At 42.5% G+C, this 21171-nt stretch overlaps 1 protein-coding gene across 28 annotated transcripts in view; it reads left to right on the top strand.

Moving 5' to 3' along the window:
- TNIK (TRAF2 and NCK interacting kinase) overlaps window positions 1-21171 on the top strand; it is a 408234-nt gene that overhangs the window by 289753 nt on the left and 97310 nt on the right. For all 28 annotated transcript variants that reach the window (XM_077990083.1, XM_077990077.1, XM_077990073.1 and 25 more), the window contains 3 exon segments: window positions 8612-8787; window positions 14298-14364; window positions 17946-18150. In XM_077990083.1, coding sequence (XP_077846209.1) covers window positions 8612-8787; window positions 14298-14364; window positions 17946-18150 — 448 coding nt within the window.

The raw sequence follows: 21171 nt of genomic DNA, 5'->3' as shown, positions 1-21171 counted from the left end.
CTGTGAGGGGAGTGAGAGTTGCTATTGGTAACAAGGAGGCAGAGCGTTTCCTGCCCCTCCTTCCTCTGCAGAGGGTCACTGTGGTGCAAGACAACCCTTCTCTCCCCAGCAACAGCCCTCCCATTGGGTATCAGACATCATGTGATCGGCAAAGCACCCCCAACACCCTGCTTCCTCTCCTCTCCCTGGATCAGACTCCCAGGGAGGGGGGCTGGCTCAGTTCTCTTCCCTGGAAGCGACAGTGACACTACAAAGCCCTCTGCTAGGTTCCTGCTTGACATCTGAGCTGAGTCTGCAGTATACAGTGGGCTTTACTTACCCTGTTCCCTGCCCTGTCTTCTCCTTGCCTCCCTTTACTGCTGCTGGACACGTATTCCGAGCTTTTCCACAGAGGAGGACAAACTGGCCCTCCACAGATGCATTTGGCTGTCACAGTGTGGTCATACGCCCCATTTTAAAAATATGTGTATTAATTGGCAACACTTAAAAATCTGTCAGTTGAGCATTACATTTAGATTTCTGGCCTTTTTCTTGCAAAGATGCAGTGAAAGGCCTGCAAAAAGATGTTAGCTCCTACTCCCATTTAGGACAAGTGATTGTCCTCCTCCAGCTGTCACCTCCCCCCAACTCAGAAGCTGGTGTCAGTTGGTTAGTATACATCTCCTGTTTTCTTTTTCTTTTTCTTTTTTTCTTTTTTTTTTTTTTTTTTTTTTTTTGAGGCAGAGTCTTGCTCTGTCACCCAGGCTGGAGTGCAGTGGTGCGATCTCGGCTCACTGCAACCTCCACCTCCCAGGTTCACGCCATTCTCCTGCTTCGGCCTCCCAAGTAGCTGGGACTACAGGCGCCCGCCACCACACCTGGCTAATTTTTTGTATTTTTTTTTAGTAGAGACGGGGTTTCACCGTGTTGGCCAGGATGGTCTCGATCTCCTGACCTCGTGATCCACCCGCCTCAGCCTCCCAAAGTGCTGGGATTACAGGCATGAGCCACCGCACCTGGCCACATCTCCTGTTTTCATCTTAACCATGGTCTGCACCACCCCTTTTTGTGACCTGCCTGACCCCACAGAAAAGTGAGTGAACAGCCCTTGCCCTACAGTGTTGGTTTACTGACTGAGATCCAAAAAGATCAACGGTGTGCTGACCTTGTTTGAGAAACACAGACTTTTAGGACAAGGCAGGCTGATTTTTCAGCTTCAAACTTTTGACAAAAACTAATTTTTAATAATGCTGGAGGGAGCTGGAGAAGTTTGGAAACACTGAGAAGTCCAGGCCAATTTCATCTCATCCTGCCACCTTGCACACCTTTCCCTGATGTGGAAGGAAAGCTGGGTAGGAAAGCTATGGGAAAGTCCCATATTGTCATACAGGGAAAGGAAAAGTAACCTGATTGTTAGAGAGTGACTAGGGAAACAGTAGCCCTGATAATGTGCCATTTCACACTTGGATCCCAGCCTTTGTAGAGGTGGTGGTGCAGCCTCCAGGCACATGATACTTGACAGCAGACATAGCTCCCATTTCTCTGCAATACAATTCCACCAGTTTTTAAGTGAAAATATTTAAACACTTCAGAGTATTTTATCTTGAAAGCGCAGGTCCAAAGTGATTTGAAGTAAGTTAGGGTTTACTTTAATAGACTCTAGTGTTTGAGAGGAAATGAAACATTTTGTTTATTTTTTTTTTTAATTATTTAAAAGAAAAAGACCCCCTCCCCCGACCAAGAGACGAAACTCCAAAATGTTCTTTTATGTCTAGCTATTCTTGGGGAGGGGAAGGAGGGGAGGGATAGCATTAGGAGATATACCTAATGTAAATGATGAGTTAATGGGTGCAGCACACCAACATGGCACATGTATATATATGTAACAAACCTGCACTTTGTGCACATGTACCGTAGAACTTAAAGTATAATTAAAAAAAAAATATTTTTTTTCTAGCTATTCTCTACCTAAATGAGTTATCGGGTTAAATGCATTGTTCTCAGTGTGTATATCAATACCTGACCAAAGGGGGCGCCATTGTGGAAACAGTGCCATGAACTCTTCATGACAAAACATTCAATCAAGCATCATTTTCAACATGACTGAGTCTACAACATACAACTTGTGCCTTCAGGATTTGAGAAATAAAGGCAGTGGCACTGCTCTTTCCACTGTCATCATGGAGGGAAAGGAGACCGCCACCACTCACAGCAGCCCAGTTCTTCCTTCCCTGTTGGTATGATGAGGAGAGGCCTTTGTGGTATGGGATGATGAAATTACGGCACCACTGAATGTTCAGGCAGCTCAGCCATTTAATAATAAGTTGTCTGGGAGAGTTGTAACCTTAGTGGAATCAGAAGAAAACCAAAGATGCTCTCACCCTCTACCTCCATATCAGCACCAGCAAGTGAATAGTAAGACTGGGATTCCCATTTTCTCTTCCTGTCTCTTGTGCGTGGGTGGATTCCACTCGCAGGGGTAAACTATCTCCTTCAAAAGATTTTCTCCTCCCTTCTCTTGCCACCCTGCTCATCCACACTCACCTGCCCTCACAAGTATACTCAGTGTCACTGCTTCCCTCCAGGGCTTTCTGGAGAAGGATAAGAATGGTTCCATTACGTATAAAGCGGTGACTCTTTCATGTGCCCTTTAAATTTGAAGAGTCCACACAGGCAAAGCAGCCCTCAGTTGAGATCATTAGAAAAATCATAACTGCTTATATGTACAAGCTCCACTGGTCCAAGCTGCTCATGCTCCGGATGCAGATGTGGAGGCCCAGCGAGGCTAAGTGGTGTGTTTGCACGAGTTCTAGCCTCCTCACTGGGAGAACCAGTCTGGACCCAGCCTCCTGCTTTTGCTCCAAGCCTAAAAATCACCCCCATGATTTTATGAGGCACCAGTTCTGATTCTTGGTGGGTTGTCAGACTTTTGTTTTGAGATATGACAAAGTTCATGTGTGTGTGTGTTTTCTAAATATAATAATAATACAAAGCAAATATCAGAAATTCCTTCAAATAGACTGAATTTGCTAGTAGTAATGTGACTTTGAATTTTGGACTTTATTAAAATCCATCTAAAAACTATTACACAGACTTTAAAAATTAACCTTTTTTGGCCGGGCGCGGTGGCTCAAGCCTGTAATCCCAGCACTTTGGGAGGCCGAGACGGGCGGATCATGAGGTCAGGAGATGAGACCATCCTGGCTAACACGGTGAAACCCTGTCTCTACTAAAAATACAAAAAACTAGCCGGGCGTGGTGGCGGGCACCTGTAGTCCCAGCTACTCGGGGGGCTGAGGCAGGAGAATGGCATGAACCCGGGAGGCGGAGCTTGCAGTGAGCTGAGATCCTGCCACTGCACTCCAGCCTGGGCAACAGAGTGAGACTCCGTCTCAAAAAAAAAGAAAAAAATTAACCTTTTTTGTGCAGCCTCCTTGGAGACAACAGCCCAGTTGACTCTTCCTGCTAAGCTATTTAACCCATATGTGAAATAATTCCCTTAAAGAACTCTATGTTTACTCAGTTCAACAGAAAGGAGGATTTCTTTTTTTTTTTAGAGATAGTCTCATTCTGTCACCCAGGCTAGTGTACAGTGGTGCAATCATAGCTCACTGCAGCCTCAAACTTCTGGGCTCAAATGATCCTCCCGCCTCAGCCTCCCAAGTAGCTAGAACTACAAGTGCATGCCACCATGCTCAGCTAATTTTTTCTATTGTTTATAGAGAAAATGTCTTGCTGTATTGCCCAGGCTGGTCTTGAACTCCTGGCCTCAAGCAATCCATCCATCTCGGCCTCCCAAAGCACTGGGATTATAGGTGTGAACTACCTAGCCAGAAGCGGGGATTTCTGCTCCTCAGTCCTAAAGGCAGATGCTGTGTTCCTTAAGCCCAGTGATGCTCAGAGATTGCTGGAGGCAATGTCATTATAGTCATCATAATAATAATAGCAAACACATATATGGAATTTATGATACCAAGAATGTTCTCAATATTTTACATGAATTAATTCACTTATGACAATTTTTTGAGATAAGTACTAATAATATCCCCATTGAATACAGCCAGGGAAACTGAGACACATAGAAGTTAAGTAATTTGTCCAAGTTAGTAAGCGATGCGACTCAAAGTAAAGGAAGAGGGTAGCTTTTGGAAATATGGCAGGGCCAATGCAAATTTTAAGGCCAAATTGCATTTAGGGAGTCTGATGATTACCAAAAACTTTTAACCCAACTGATTATAATGGCTAATGTAACAATCTTTCCAGCATTTTGAATTCCCCCAACACAATTTAACATATAAACAGGTTCAATTTGGGAAGATAAAGTATTTAGTGACTGATAGTAGAACTAGTATTCTCACACTGTAGGTACCAATCATTACCATTTATTTCTCCATGCCAACCCTTGGGAAATTAGTATTACTAACCTTAGGTATTTTTATTGTATAAGAGACAGAACTAAATTACTATCAGTGGAGATTCAAGCAATAAAGTTATATAAATGTACTTTAAACTCATTAGAACACTCAGCAAACAGTGAGGTAATATTCAACATAGGTGAAGTGTTTTCACTCTTAAACAAGTGTGTAATTAAGCATATTGATTCTTTGGTCATGCTAACTTAAATAAGAAACTATGAATCCTTCTTTGAAGACTCGTTTTAAGTAAACATTATTTTCTCTTCAAAGGATGCCATTTGAAGAAGATATGAAATATATTACCAGCTTCGTAGTCCTGCACAAGTAGGCCTACCTTTTAGGCCCAAATATCTCTGAGTTTTTTTCTCCCAGCAAGGCATACTGGGAAAAAGGACTCTGTTTAATAACTAATCCCATTAAACTTGAGCACTATTCCATTCTGGAGATTTCTCTGACTGTATTTTTAGATGTCAATATCGGGGAATAGAATGCAAGTCTATTAAATGTGGATCTCACTTTTAAATCGAATGTGATTTCTTTTCTTTATCAACCTCTAATTAATAGTTGGTTGAGCAGTTTAAACAAGCACTTCCGGCGGATGTGGTGGCCCATGCCTGTGATACCAGTACTTTGGGAGGCTGAGGCAGGCGAATCACTTGAGGTCAGGAGTTTGAGACCAGCCTGGCCAACATGGCAAAACCTTGTCTCTACTAAAAATACAGAAATTAGCCAGGTGTGGTGGCACACACTTGTAGTCCCAGCTACTCGGGAGGCTGAGGCAGGAGAATCACTTGAACCTGAGAGGCAGAGTTTGCAGTGTGCTGAGATCATGCCATTGCACTCCAGCCTGGGTGACACAGCAACACTCCATCTCAAATAATAATAATAATAATAAAAATAAACACTTCCTTCTAGTTGCCAGCAAGAAAAAGAGAACTGCCATTTATATTCCTTGTAAATATTTCATACCTTTCTGTCTTAAGTTTTGTTTTCATCTTTTTAATACTGATTTTTCTACCTGGAAAAGTACTGTATGGTGTTCGTTTATATCTTCATGCAGGTCAACCTCATTCTCTTCAGTTCATTCTGTAGGAGTGTCCTTTATTTCATTACATTTTTCTGGCAAGGTTTCTTCTTAGATGAGATCGTATTTATGCCTCCACAGATTTATTTGATTGATCTGAGAAAAAGAAGAATATCCACTCTCCAAACCTCCCTTTCTGTCCCTCAAAAGTGCAGACTTGAAGGTGGCCATATTGCAGCTCTTGCCCAGAACCTTCATCATGCATTCACTCATGCACCAAACACGCAAATCAGGTAGTGTGCTCATGATGCAAAGATGGCTCAGGCACGTCTGATGCGGTTGATAATTTTCAGTGTGAAGCAGCAAGGATGTGCACGGAAGCACTTAACAAGGAGGTGCATAGAGTGTCCTGCTGTCATTATTTCTAGTCCACAGTATGGCCAACCCTGATTCATCCTGGGCAACCCCAAGCACAGTAGGCTACCTTTATTTCTAGGTAAAGTATTTTAAAAACTTGAATGTAGCTTAGCAATTTAGAGTGGAAAAAAAATACCAGTGATTCAGTACTTTAAAAACACAGAATAAAGTGAAAAACTGCTTTGACCAGGGCAGCACTAGAGAGTGGTGCATACAAAAGTGCCCTGTCATGTTTGAGTGTTGAAGAACATGTTCCCCATTGTGTTCTGTGTGGTGAGGGCACCTCTCAGGCCTGAAGAGTATGTATGCAGGGACTGCTGGGCAAAGGCTCAATCCTGGGATCCACTCCTGTATCTCCCCTGTGCACCACAGGAGAGCAACAGAGAGCACAAAACAGATCATTCCTGCTCTGGGCAGGACGGGAAGGGTGACCCGAGTTTCACCAAGGTCTCCTGGAGTGCTTTAGAAAAGCGTGCTATTGAGTCATGAGCTTAATTATTGATGACTCTGAACAGTTTCTTGGATCTTTCAGCAAGAACATGCGTGTTCAACTCATGAATCACGGCTGAAGTCCACCATTAATTTCTGCCACATTGTGGTCTTACTGCCATAATTGTAGGTATGGTATCTCTTGCCAGCTGTCCCCTGCCAGGTCTCTGGCATGGGGTTTATCTTTAAGGAAATATTGCCTTTCTAAAGGGAGATAAATTTGCCTCTGGGTGTGAACTTAATTCTTTAAAGTTAAATGTCTTAAGTCCTTGAGTTAATGACAAACGTACACATAGAGCCTGTTCTTACTCCTTGGAAAGCAGAGTTCAAAAGTGATTCTGAAACTACTGGTTACACAATTTGCCTAATCAAAGTTCACTTCATCATAGAGGAATCTTGCTTATTTCTACAAAATGCACTCCCTGTTACCTGTCCAACCTTGGTTTTACTTTTCTCCAGCTTGGCATTTTATTATTATTATTATTATTATACTTTTAAGTTCTAGGGTACATGTGCATAACGTGCAGGTTTGTTACATATGTATACTTGTGCCATGTTGGTGTGCTGCACCCATCAACTCGTCGACACCCATCAACTCGTTATTTACATCAGGTATAACTCTAATGCAATCCCTCCTCCCTCCCCATAATAGGCCTCAGTGTGTGATGTTCCCCTTCCCGAGTCCAAGTGATCTCATTGTTCAGTCCCCACCTATGAGTGAACATGTGGTGTTTGGTTTTCTGTTCTTGTGATAGTTTGCTGAGAATGATGGTTTACAGCTGTATCCATGTCCCTACAAAGGACACACACTCATCCTTTTTTATGGCTGCATAGTATTCCATGGTGTATATGTGCCACATTTTCTTAATCCAGTCTGTCACTGATGGACATTTGGGTTGATTCCAAGTCTTTGCTATTGTGAATAGTGCCGCAATGAACATACACGTGAATGTGTCTTTATAGCAGCATGATTTATAATCCTTTGGGTATATACCCAGTAATGGGATGGCTGGGTCATATGGTACTTCTAGTTCTAGATCCTTGAGGAATCGCCATACTGTTTTCCATAATGGTTGAACTAGTTTACAGTCCCACCAACAGTGTAAAAGTGTTCCTATTTCTCCACATCCTCTCCAGCACCTGTTGTTTCCTGACTTTTTAATGATTGCCATTCTAACTGGTATGAGATGGTATCTCATTGTGGTTTTGATTTGCATTTCTCTGATGGCCAGTGATGACGAGCATTTTTTCATGTATCTGTTGGCTGTATGCATGTCTTCTTTTGAGAAATGTCTGTTCGTATCCTTTGCCCACTTTTTGATGGGGTGGTTTGTTTTTTTTCTTGTAAATTTGTTTGAGTTCTTTGTAGGTTCTGGATATTAACCCTTTGTCAGATGAGTAGATTGCAAAAATTTTCTCCCATTCTGTAGGTTGCCTGTTCACTCTGATGGCAGTTTCTTTTGCTGTGCAGAAGCTCTTTAGTTTAATTAGATCCCATTTGTCAATTTTGTCTTTTGTTGCCGTTGCTTTTGGTGTTTTAGACATGAAGTCCTTAATAGCCCATGCCTATGCCCTGAATGGTATTACCTAGGTTTTCTTCTAGGGTTTTTATGGTATTAGGTCTAACATTTAAGTCTCTAATCCATCTTGAATTAATTTTCGTATAAGGAGTAAGGAAAGGATTCAGTTTCAGCTTTCTACTTATGGCTAGCCAATTTTCCCAGCACCATTTATTAAATAGGGAATCCTTTCCCTATTTCTTGTTTTTGTCAGGTTTGTCAAAGATCAGATGGCTGTAGATGCATGGTATTATTTCTAAGGACTCATCTCAGTGTTCCCTAACATATATTATTCTCATCCTAGCCCGAGTTTTTCACTGATTTCCTACATATCTGAACTATCCTCTCCCCAGAGTGATTTTCTCCTAATTCGTTAAGGCCCAGCTATGGTTTCCTTATTCCAGTAGCCCTTATGGATGTGATTCCCATAGGGTTCTTTTTCTTCCCTGCTTCCTTTTGGTTTGCTGTGTAATGTTACATATAAATTATGCAAAAATGCTTTCATGTGTATAACTACCTTCTGCTACCTTAATTGTACATTGATGATGATGATGCCTTTGAACCCATTATGCCTAATATAGTGCCACACCTGTTTTGCGATTAGTGGATGATCCCTATGCCAGCCAATTGGACCTTAAAAAAAAAAAGTCCCAGCATTTCAGAAATTACACATTTGCTTTTCTTTGAATCGCCGTTTTATCTGTGGATTCATTTCTTTTGTTTGGCAGGTCAAAAAAATTCCAGTCATTTATTGAGAGCTGCTTGGTAAAGAATCACAGCCAGCGACCAGCAACAGAACAATTGATGAAGCATCCATTTATACGAGACCAACCTAATGAGCGACAGGTCCGCATTCAACTCAAGGATCATATTGATAGAACAAAGAAGAAGCGAGGAGAAAAAGGTTAGATGCATGTTTGTATTTCAGCAGCAAAAACAAACGATGGAGTGAATCATGGGCTCTTCGTGTATTTGGAGGTGACTATGGGGATTTCAATGGGTCGTGTGAGGGGCTGTCTCTGAGACCACAGCCTCTGGGCATCAGTGGTGTGAGACTACTGAAGTAGAATCTTTCATGAAAAAGAAATAGAACTGCAAGAAACATTACCTCTGCCAGATACTGAACAAAGTCATGTTGAGTGATACTATGAAGTACTTTAATATGACAAGTGATTTTCTTAATTCAAATTAATATTCATGTTTAGAAGACTAAAACTCTACAGAAGACAGATAACCTAAAGAAAAAAATTCATCTAGTTGGCATTTTTCTATACTGATATTCTTCAACATTTAAGTTTATGTGCTCTGAGGCTCATTTGTAATTCCATTATTTAGAAGTCAGAAATCATTTTTTTTATAGTTGCAGTGATACAAAAGATCATTAGGTTGCCAGGCTTGCTGAATGGAACATCAGATTTTGAGCTGAAGGTAATTTAACACAGTTCTTTATTTTATATATACAAAAACACATCTTTGTGACTCTAGCTCTTACATGTCACTGTCTCTTCACTACATCATTGAAAGAACATGAGTCCAAACTTGGGGTCTCAGGCTGTGCCCTACCTTTTTGAATGGAAGCTTACATTTTTAACAAGCATAGAAATGGTATACTCATACTATATATTAGGGAACATTGAGGTGAGCTGCCAAATGAGAAAATGCAAGCCAAAGAAAATTGAAACTGAGGTTGGATGGGTAAGGGGGGTGCATTTGTAGAAATGAGCAAGATTCTCATATGGTGAAGTGACCTTTGATTAGGCAAATTTTGTAACCAGTAATTTCAGAATCACTTTTGAACTTTGCTTTCCAATTAACAACTCAGGAGTCATGGCTAAAGTTCACCATTAATTTCTACTACATTGTGGGCTTGCTGCCATAATCATCAATATGGTATCGCTCACCAGCACTCCCCTACCCTGTGCCTCTCTGGTATAGGGTTTATCTTTGAGGAAACAGAACCTTTCTAAAGGAAGACAAATTCGTTCTTGGAGATTGACTAGCATATTGACTGTACCATGACCAATGTAAAAACTTGCATGGTCTGGAGCAGGTTTAATGGCTAGTTGAGGTAGGGAAAGTTAGAGCATGGGAAGGGAGAAATGGAGAGGACAGCAGTGAGGGCTTTCTGGGTAGAGAACAGGAGGGGGTTGCTGCTGGGAGGATGACAGTGAAAGGCAGTGTGAGGCTGGAAAGCTGAGCATTAACAGTATGGTGAGTGGAGAGTAGAGAGGAAGACCAGAGACCGAGGATGGGAGGGGAGGCACATGGTGATGTGCTTGTTCTTGCTTCCCTCCTCTTCATTTCTCTCCCCTCTTCAGTTCAGAGGCAGTAAGGGAGGGTAGCCCACAGCACGGGACAGAGGCTGCCTTTCTTTTACTTGCATTTCCTTTCTTCTTTGCCTCTGCAGTTAATACCCATAACACAAGCTGGGGACTAGTAGTGGGGGCGGTGACAGTATGAAAGTCAGACTGGATTGGAGAGGTAAGATCAGCAGAGGGCTAAGGCAGGAGGAGAGAATCTCAGTGAAGGTTCCAGGAAGAGTTCTTTTTTCTTTCCTTTTTTTTTTTTTTTTTTGGGTGGAGGGGAACGAGGTCTCACTTTGCTGCTCAGGCTGGTGTCAAACTCCTGGGCTCAAGGGATCCTCCACCTCAGCCTCTCAAAGTGCTGGGATTATAGGCATGAGCCACCCGCCCAGCACTTTATTTTTTATTTTTTGAGACAGGCTCTCTCTCTGTTGCTCAGGCTGGAGTGCAGTGGAGTAATCATAGCTCACTGCAGCCTCTATCTCCTGGGCTCAAGTGATCCTCCCATCTTAGCCTCCCAAGTAGCTGGGACTACAGGTGCACACCACCATGCCTGGCTAATTTTATATTTTTTTAATTTTTAGTAGAGACAAGGTCTCACTCTGTTGCCCAGGCTGGTCTTTTACCGCTGAACTCAAGAAATCCTCCTGTCTCAGCCTCCCAAAGTGCTGGTATTATAGGCATGGCCACCAAACCCAGCCCCAGGGAAGAATTCTTATGCAGCTAGCAGGGACTTGAAGGAGTGTATGATCAGCTTAGACTCAGGAGTGGGAGGTTGTGAAGCTAGGCCAAAAAGGTGGCTCCTCTGCAGTTAATAAGAAGTCAATTAGACCCTAAGTTCCTCCAGTCCAAGCTACAGGAACTAGGCATGAAGAGAAATATATAGGTCAAACTCAAAAGGTCCAGGACTGCAACTGCTCCTTGTCCATGGGCTACTCCATGAAGTCAGAATTTTTAAGGGCATATTTTAGAGCAGTGTGTCAGACATGCAACCATTAAATGCCAGCTTCTCTCAAAAGGACATTTTATTATATTGTGAATATATAGCATAGTTTAAGTGCGCTCAGACTCTGTTTTCAGATTCATATTCTGGGTTCAAATTCTAACTCTGCCCCTTATCAGTTATGTGAACATCACTCCAGTTTTCTCAGCTTTAAAATAAGATTGAGAGTATACTAATAATACCTACTGCCTCGAATTGTTGCAGAGATTAAACTCAATAATGGATTTAAAATGCTTGACATAATGTCCAGGACACAGATGCACTCAGTAAATATCAGTTATTCTTATTTAGGCAATTACTTATTAACCCATACTTTTTCATCACTTACTCAGAGTACTTTGTGAGAACTCATGACCCATCTCCCCCTGGGGCATAAATAAGAGTGGGTGAAGCCTGTGCCTCAGGTTGTTTCCACATTTTGCGGGGCACAAACTCTGGAATGTGACTCAGAACTCACCATGCCATGAAGATAGATCATTTTTAATGTGTTTGTTCTCTGTAGAGTGGAAAAGTAAGATTCTTGGCAATAGGTATATTCAAGAGTTATATGGTCATTTAAGGAATCTAAGCCTGTTTAGGCTTAGGGCCACCAGAATCATAGTTCTAGTCTCCTTTATGTCTGCTCCCCAAGGCAGGGTGTTTGATCAAATGAGATCTAATTTCATTTGCTCAGTTTAGTTAAATGACTTAGTTTGCTCTAATATTACTTTTCACTTTCTTAGTTGTTCTATGACCAAATTTTGGTAGAATCAATCAAAGCAATTCTATTTTGCATTGCTTTGTGATTTTTTAAACCTGGTAATTTTTCCCTAACATATGTTGACCCATGCCAGTTTAACCCAGTAATATAAAAGCAGTCAAAACCAAATTTTGGTGAAGTATTACATATTAAATGGAGGAGCCTGACAAATGAATGTTTTACCCCAGAGAGTAGAAGTAATAGGAATAATTGTGTGCTTCTTTTCCATGCTGTAATTTCCTTTATTAGATAAAATTTCTGCATTTTTACTTTGAAATCTGTTTATTCATTTTGAAAAAGTTTAGAATATTTCATTTTTAGCGTGGAGTATTAAAATACTTTATGCAGGTTCTTTATATTTTGGTGAACTAATGTTTTAAAAATAAGTAACCTGAAAGCTTCATACATAACTCAATGTATGAAGCTAAGTTGTGATTTAAAAAATACACTTGAACTCATCAAACTTTTGACTTTCTTTCATTATCTCTTTAATGGCTAAATAGTGTGAAAAGCAAGGCATGTTTAGCAAATCTGAGCATTCTCACTGTGTGACTACTGCCTCCTGGTGGTAACATAATTAAATTGCAGTTCCAGTTCTTTTTAGGGATGTGCAAATGTCTTCAAAGTTGTATTTATTAACCTACAGCTATGAAGAGATAGGAGTAATGTGACACCTTCCCTTGCTTAAAAGCTCCTCCAAGGGTTCCTCATTGCCAATAGGAAAGTTCTCAGCATGGCATTTATAAGAATCAGTGACCCTTTTCATCCATGCTAGCCTTTCTCCCTCCATAAGGTTTTCTCACACCCAGGCACCTAACTACTCACAGCTCATTGTTTCCTGAACATATTATGCACTGTAATACTGCCAGCCTTACTCATGTGGATATGTTGCTTAGAATTTCCTTTTCCCACAACTACCAGCTGCTAACTGCCTGGAGGGCCTCTGACCTTCCAAAGCCTAATTCATTTTTTCTTCAAAGACTTCAAGTCTCTTCATCCATTACGACCAGTGGCACTAGCTGCTCCTTTCTCTGATATCTCATTGCTTTTTTTAATGTACTGCTATTTAGCATATGTTGGAAAGAACACTGTTTCTTAAGTTGGAAAAGTTCTGGATTGAATTCTAAATCCAAATCCTAGATTGACCTTTTATTAATGAGATAACATTGGTTATATTACTTAACCTCTTGTAATTTCAGTATTCTCGCTTGAAAACCAGACACTAATTTGGAGGTTTATTATGCAAAATAAATGAGAGAACAGAGTAAAATATCTAGCAGTAGTGACTGGCGTGGGAGATACCCACTAAATATTCCTTCGCTTTCTTCACAATCATGGAGGCTCTGATATTTACTCATTTCACATATTAGATTTGATCTCTTCCAAAGCAAAGCTTCAATCTTATTCATTCTCACATGTAAACTGCTTCCCATTTTGCTGAATTAAATGACTGTCCCTAGTGGACCAATCAAAACACATTTTAACTATATATATATATGTACACACACACATATATACATATATACACACATATATATGTAATTTTTTTTTTCTTTTTTTTTGAGACGGAGTCTCACTCTGTTGCCCAGGCTTGAGTGCAGTGGTGCGATCTTGGCTCACTGCAAGCTCCGCCTCCCAGGTTCACACCATTCTCCTGCCTCAGCCTCCCAAGTAGCCGGGACTACTGGTGCCTGCCACTATGCTTGGCTAAATTTTTTTTTTGTATTTTTAGTAGAGATGGGGTTTCACTGTGTTAGCCTGAATGGTCTCGATCTCCTGACCTCATGATCCTCCCGCCTTGGCCTCCCAAGGTGCTGGGATTACAGGTGTGAACCACCACACCCAGCCACTATATATTTTTAATAGTACCTATTGTCAAAAGTTTCTTTGTTGCACTTATCAAAACAATCTAAAGACAGTTTGTGAATCCATGTAAGTCTTAATAAAATCCTACTTTAAAAATGGTTAATACCATCAATAAGTTACAAAGGGCCAGTGGGTTTGATATGGGTAGATTTATAGTGCGAATTAACACAAATTATTTTTAATTGAAATTAAATTAATAAATTAAAAAGGATTATTTTTTAATTCCTTATCTTCTCTTCTCATGTGAACATTAGGCACTGGGGACAGATATTTAGAGTCAGCCGAGACAGTCTTGAATGTGGTTAATTTCATATACTGATGGAAACCATTAAATCACAGCCTGGAGACTGTTCCAGCGCTGTGATTTTTACGTTAACTATGTAACTACGTAGTTAACTATGACTCTTTGGGTGTCAATTTATTTATATATAAGAGACCGGGTTGGGCTTTACTGAGCCATAGCATCTTTTTTTGTGCACTAACATGCTGGGATCTTTCTTCAGATGAGACAGAGTATGAGTACAGCGGAAGTGAGGAAGAAGAGGAGGAGAATGACTCAGGAGAGCCCAGGTATGAGAGCAAAAGCCAAGTCTTCTAATGTTCACATTCTGAATTGTGCTTGTGTGAAATTCACTTTCCTTTTGATTTATTGGTTCGTTTTTAAGAATCCACCAGGGTGGTCTTATTTAATTTATTGCCCATGAACATACTCATTAATTTGGGAAAATTTCCCTAGGCAGACCATTACAAAAATGTGGAAATCAGCATATTCTTTATTTTGTCCCCCAAGATTTATGGTCTCTATCCTAAGAGCTTGTTTTCTTACATATGTAACATGTAGAATGGGTAGAAGGCAATTATCTGGGCAATGCAGGACTAAAAATACTTAAAACTGCAACTTTCTGGAGACGTAAGTGGTATTTTCGGACTTGTGTTAGTTTGTGTCAGTTTGTTACTTCATACCTTTGAGAAACCCGTTCAGGCAGCCACTGTCCTTGTCACATGCCTTGGTATTTTCACTGCAGCCTAATCCAGGAGAAAGTGATTTTCAGAAAATCAAATTATATGTAGAGATGAACTCCAAACAAATACTTTTGGGCCATTCCTGTTGTCACCTGTTGGACCCCAGACTCCAGTTCTGTTTTATTGTCATTCCTACATTTTGAATTCCACTTGACTTTGATTCTGACTTTCTTCTAGTCTGCGTTTATAAGTAATTCAGGTTAGTGTGCTTGCACTGCCAGGATTTATCTTTGGTGAGCGAATTCAGCTTGGTCAGTCAAGGAGGGCAAGCCCACATCCCGTGGTGCCATGCAGTATACCTGTGAAGTAAGGCTTGGGGGGAATTGCACAAGCAGAAGACTCACCTAGGTATGGCCTCTCTCCTCGAACCATCCAAGGAGTGGACACTAATGTCCTGAAGGATCAGTTCCTGTATCACTGAGGGAGAGCTTTCTGACCAGAACAGGGGCCAGCTTAGCCACCACTGCTAGAATGAGCCAGATACCTTGTGTTCTTCTGTTATGCTAACTCAGACCTACTGAGCTGTATTCTTGCTAAGCCTCTATAAGAAGATGGAACTGAGCTTTCAGAGCCATCCAGTTTTTCTCACTTCACCTGCCACAGGATTCCTCAAGGTCAAAGACCGAATAATTCTTTCCTACCATCTGATACATAGCATGTTGGCCGCCCCCGGATTCGCTGCATAAAGAAGATGATTGCCAAGTAGTGACACAGAAAATGAACATTCCTGAAAGGCAGAGGACCAAATGCCCTGCTTTCAGAGAAGTTGTACACCAGTGTTCAAAAGCTTATCCAGAGGACTGTGTCAGCCTTCTGACCACTTCCTGTAGAACTGAGAAACCCTATCTTTCTAACACTTGCTGAACTGTAGAATGGGAGTCACTCAGTGAGCCACTCAGCCTCACCTTAACACTTCTATAATTATAACATGTCATTATATCATGCTGAAGATTATGTTCCAAGTCCTGTTTTTATGGACACATCTAATTAATCTTCATGAAATCCTGAGAAATAGAAAAGGACAATGGTTATCTCATTTTAGAAATGAGGTGACAGCTTAAGGGTTGCAACCAGGTCACACACAGAGTTAATGATTGAGTCACTCACACAGCTCAGATCTCCTGACATTGATTCAACATCAATTAATATTAATGGAGTATCCTCGTGTGCATGGGAGGCTGGGTTCCCAAGCCCCCTCCCCTTTGCACAGGGCAAGTGGCCTGTGTAGATAAACGCCATCATTTGGGGTTTCAGAGTTTGACACAAAGGCTCTAAGTTTTAGAGAAGGCTTGTTAGTAGACACCAAGCATTGTCTATGGAACATCACGAACAAAGCCTTTTTATGTCTTTTCATGGCAGTATCTCACACAGCACACTAACCACTCTCCAAAATCGATCCTTGGTCCTCCTGTCAACTGCCACCAAACCTGCTCCTCCCCCAGCATTCCTCATTCCTGTTCTTGTCACCATTGTCACCCAGCCACCGAAACAGAACCTGCAAGTCATCCCTTACTCCACGTCAGATCTGCCCACAGGCTTCGTGACCTCTGTCCTCAAATGCTCCTTCCTTCCTCCATCCCCTCTGCTCTCGTCCTGGGTGGTGTCCCCACCCCAGAACCACTCTGCAGCAGCAGTCCGACTTGCTGTGCTTGCCCTTGTACTCCTCGCGGAGGTCATCCATTCAGCAGCCAAACCCATCTGTTCATGTTGCTCTTCTACATAAAACCTTCCTGCGCCTGCACGGCTGTGGCGGCCCGCACCTAGCTCTCTGACCTCCTCTCGTACCCTTCTCCCTCTCGTTCACTCTGCTTTGGGAAGCCGGGCTGGTGTTCAGTTGCTCAAAAATAGGGTGCACACCTGTTTTCCCCTCAGGCCTCTAAACCTGCTTTTCCCTCTGCCTGGAACATTCTTCCTTCTTCATCAACTGCTTCCTTCCCAGAGAGGTCTTCTGACCACCTGTCTAAAAAGTAGGGCCTCAAAGCTTACCTCAGCTCCCCGCCACTGTCACTCTTAAACAATTACAATTTTGGTCTTCTATAGAGCCTATTAATACCTGAAGTTATTTGTCTGTATGTGTGTCCCATAAGAAGATAAGTTTAAAGAGGGAATTTATCTAGCAACTGCCATATCCTTAGAGCCTACTACAGTGACTGCCACATAACAGGTGCTCCGTAAATATGTGTTTAATAGATTTATTTCAAACGGAAGCTTCCAGAAAGATTAAAAGGGCTAGGTTGGAATAAACAGAAGTCATTTCTCAGCTCCCTCTTAGGCTGCTGTGCAGAATCAAGGGGTCTGTAACTTTTAGTTGTTCACCTGCGAGTAGGGCAGCCCAGGAACACCAGCAAAGTAGGTAGAGCTTATTTACATCCTCTCGATCTCAGTCGCATGCACACACATTCATGTACAACCACCATTTTACAGAAGAGAAAACTGTTGCCTAAACAGAATCTAGGATCCAATGAGCTGGGTTGAAGTCCTAGCCTCACCCGCTGTGGCCAGAGCCAAACCAAGCCCTTTAAGTGTGGTACAGTCAGGCAAACCCTGACTTGGACTCAGCAAGCTTGGGCGCAGATCCTGGCTCTGTGTCGACCTTGACTCAAGGGTTTTCCATCGCTGGCTCATCATGACTTCACAGGAGCAGTCTGGCCTCTGCCTCATGGGGTTTGACGTGAGGGAGTCGTATGGGTGAGGCCGATCTGTGCTTGTCTAAGTAGAGTAGGTTCCCTTTTTGCCCACCATTGTCCATTTTTATTGAAAATAATCTAGTCTGGGGCTCATGGCTTGCACACTGGCTAAAGTCTTTAAAAACAAATCTTTGCCACGTCCCAAGGGCGAGGGAGTGGTGTGGACAGTCCTGGAGAAGGTGACAACTCTGAGAATGTGACATCCCTCTGTGGATGGAAGCAGCATTTGTTTGCCACAGTCGTACTGAAAGGGAGGCAAGTGTCTTATCCTGATGCCGTTTCTTTGGGGTGAATGAGTGAATTGGTGGAGGATCTAGGAGCCTGTGCTCTTCTTTCCCTGTGTGTGGGTGAATCATCTGTCCTGCTTTCCTCCTCCGAGGCCTCTTGGTAGCCATGGCCTCTGCCCCACGTGGGATCCTGATCACTCTCTCCTGCCCACAGCTCCATCCTGAATCTGCCAGGGGAGTCGACGCTGCGGAGGGACTTTCTGAGGCTGCAGCTGGCCAACAAGGAACGTTCTGAGGCCCTACGAAGGCAGCAGCTGGAGCAGCAGCAGCGGGAGAATGAGGAGCACAAGCGGCAGCTGCTGGCCGAGCGTCAGAAGCGCATTGAGGAGCAGAAGGAGCAGAGGCGGCGGCTGGAGGAGGTGAGGACCTTCTCGGGCCACCTCAGACCCCAAGCCTCTCAGTTGTGGTCACTCCCTAGGTGTTCCCTGGGGGCCCACATCCCACCCGTGAGCACACAGAGCTTGGAGGCACAAAGAGCTTCACTGCAAGGGCAGATAAGTCCTGAATGCGCTTACAAACAAAAAGCTTTCCCTGCTTTTTGCAGTGGTGTGGTCTTTTCAGAAAAGCAGGTGAAGGTCATCACCCCTTCCTGTCTCGCTATATATCACCTTCTCAGCACCTTCTAAGCTTTACTTAAAGTCACAGCCCCTCCCTCCAGCATGTCTTATTTCCCTGCCCTGCCTTATTACTTTTACACAGCTCTTAGCACCTTCAAATATACTCTACATGTACTTTTACATGCCTGAATGTCCCTACTGGAATTTAAGCTCCATCAGGACAAGGGGATTTTCTCTCTCTTATTCCCTGATGTATCTCTAGCATGTAATAAGTGCCTCATAAATATTTGTGGAATGAGTAAATTAAAATATGAATGAATGAGTAGTTGAGAGGTGAAATATAGGTGTTAACTAGATCACAGCAAATAAGCAGATAAGTGGAATTTCAAGTATGGAAGAGTAGGACCTGCCTATTGATGCTCTGAATGCTAGGAAGAATGTTTCACAGATCCTTTCCCAGACATCCCTTAGTACCCAGGGCCTGTCCTCCAGCCTGTGGGCAAGACCTGCCTTCAGCAGCAGACACTGCTTATCTGTGTGGGAAGCCATACTGCTAGCCACAGTTGGCTGCATGCCTTGTCCTGGGCCAGACTCTCACCTTGTGGTCTTACAGACATTTGTGAAAGCCTCCTTCCCAGAACTTTGCCCAAATCTCTCAGGCCTCCTTCCTCTGCCAGATAAATCAAAGCCTCTAGACAATTAGGAAACCGAGAGAGCATATCTATTGGGGAAGCTGGGCAGCAGATGAAGGGCGCACGAACTGCTCGGTAATGGGGTAGTAATTTTACGGGTTCCCCAAACACCAGCTTGCTTCTCATTAATGGGCTTGCAGCAATTCACTTGCTTTGTCAGGTGGCCACTGAAGACTTAGAGGGTGGTGAATTGCAGTCACCAGGAGCAGATTGCTTTTTAAATGGTACATCAAGGTCCAGCCTCCCTGGTTTAAATTAGTGAGGGCCTCAGTTCCAGTTTGCAGTAAATCCCATCAACCTCATTATGTCCCTCGGATATCAGTTTCAGACCAGCAACAGTAATACTCAATGGTTACAATTATTGAGTGACTTTAGTGTGTCAAGTACCAGGCAGAATGCTTTGCTTATAGCCACTATCTCATCTACTATACTTATCTCTTTTCCTATATCGATTATCTCTCATGCAAAACTCGTATAATCCCCATTTAACAAAGAAGAAACTGAGGTTCAGGGAGGGAAGTAATTGGTCCGATGTTGCAGGGTACTGTGTTTAGTACTTTACACGAATTGTCTCATTTAATCTTCACAATAATCTCCAGTCTAAAGATAATGTAGCTGTGTCTTAGAGAGGTTAGTAACTTGTTAAAGGTTGAGAAGAAAACCAGGTTTCAGATCCAGGGGATTGGCCTGCAGAGACTAAGCACCAAGTCACCGCATATGTTCTGTCTCTCCACTGATAAGTCAGAGTTGGTATGCTTTTCACATCCTTCACCTGGTCTCTATGTCTATGGACTTTTACCCTGAACATTTAAGTTCTGCACAAGGGCACAGAATCTGTGCCCAACAGATGCTCACCTTTGACCTGGGTTCTGTCTCATGCTCCCAGTCAGAGCTATTGCCAAGGCCTCCTTTGTGTCTCTTCTCTTGTGGCATTTGATCGAACCGCTACCATGCAGCAAGTCAGAGTTCAGCTGACTGAGGCATGTGCATCCACAGAGACACACCCTGTCAATCCTGGCTTCACAGAAGACGTCAGCCAGCATGCATGAGGACATAAGCCTTTTGCTGTGTGTACCAATGGGCATGAGCCTTGGCTCTGCACCAGAAGCAGGAATGCTTCTGGCCACAGAGCATTGATAGATTATACCAGCTTTCTCTTTTGATCCTTCATCTTAGTCCATAGCACAGTGGAGAAGAACAAGGAATACTAAGTACTCAGACAGCTGTAAATTCTGAACCCCTAGGTCATGACATTCTCTCCCACCAGGAACTCTTCTGTCGTGTCCTGCTCCTGCCATGTCCCCTTGTATGTCTGCTTCCCTGGTCTTTGGTGATCAGTCGTGTTTCTGGTGTCCTGAGTAGGAACTTGGACTACATTGTCACATAGAAACTGTTAAAACCCATAGTTCAGCTTGAGAATTTAGCTTCATTGTGAGTCATTTTTCCTTTTGTAGGAAAAGCATTCCCACTTAGCTACTCCTTTGGTCACACATGACTATGTATGTTATAGCTTTTGGATTTGGTGATCTCAAATGTCACCTCCCACCAGAGGTTTCCTAAGGAAGCCCTGCACGTCCTTTACTATCTATGAGTAACCATGTGGATTTGGCTAAGCTCTCTAAATCAGTGTCTGTATATTCTTAGAAGGACTTTGAATATACACTGAATGTGGTCGTTAATCAGCTTTATGAAAAGGATGTGGCTTCAGGCCAATTAAATGGTGTAGAGAAGACTCAGCTTTTGACCAGTGTTGAAGTACAACCTATAACAAAGCTCCAGGAACTTGATGAAACCCAGCTAAAGTGAACAAGTCCATCAATGGTGAGAAGAAGTACAAGGAGGACCTCTTCTAGTTTTATTCAGCTCAATAAAAATTTCTATTACTTGGCATGAACAAAATACAACTTGTTTTATTCTGTATCATGGAGTTAGGATCCAAGAATGGGAACCTTCAGGGGTCAAGGCTTCTACTTTGGTAACTTGAGCAAGTCTGTGGTGATGTTTGATTCTACTCAAGAGTTTTGAAATGATATTAGTGATTTATATATGTGTTTCAAAATGCTGAGAGCATTCTATACCTTCATTTTGGGGAGCATGCCTTTAAGTCACAGGAATGAATCAAATAGACCTC

Source organism: Macaca mulatta, chromosome 2 (assembly GCF_049350105.2).
Source record: "Macaca mulatta isolate MMU2019108-1 chromosome 2, T2T-MMU8v2.0, whole genome shotgun sequence".
NCBI classification, from domain to species: domain Eukaryota; kingdom Metazoa; phylum Chordata; class Mammalia; order Primates; family Cercopithecidae; genus Macaca; species Macaca mulatta.
The sequence above is the reverse complement of the archived record's forward strand: the minus strand, read 5'-3'. Positions and strand labels throughout refer to the sequence as shown.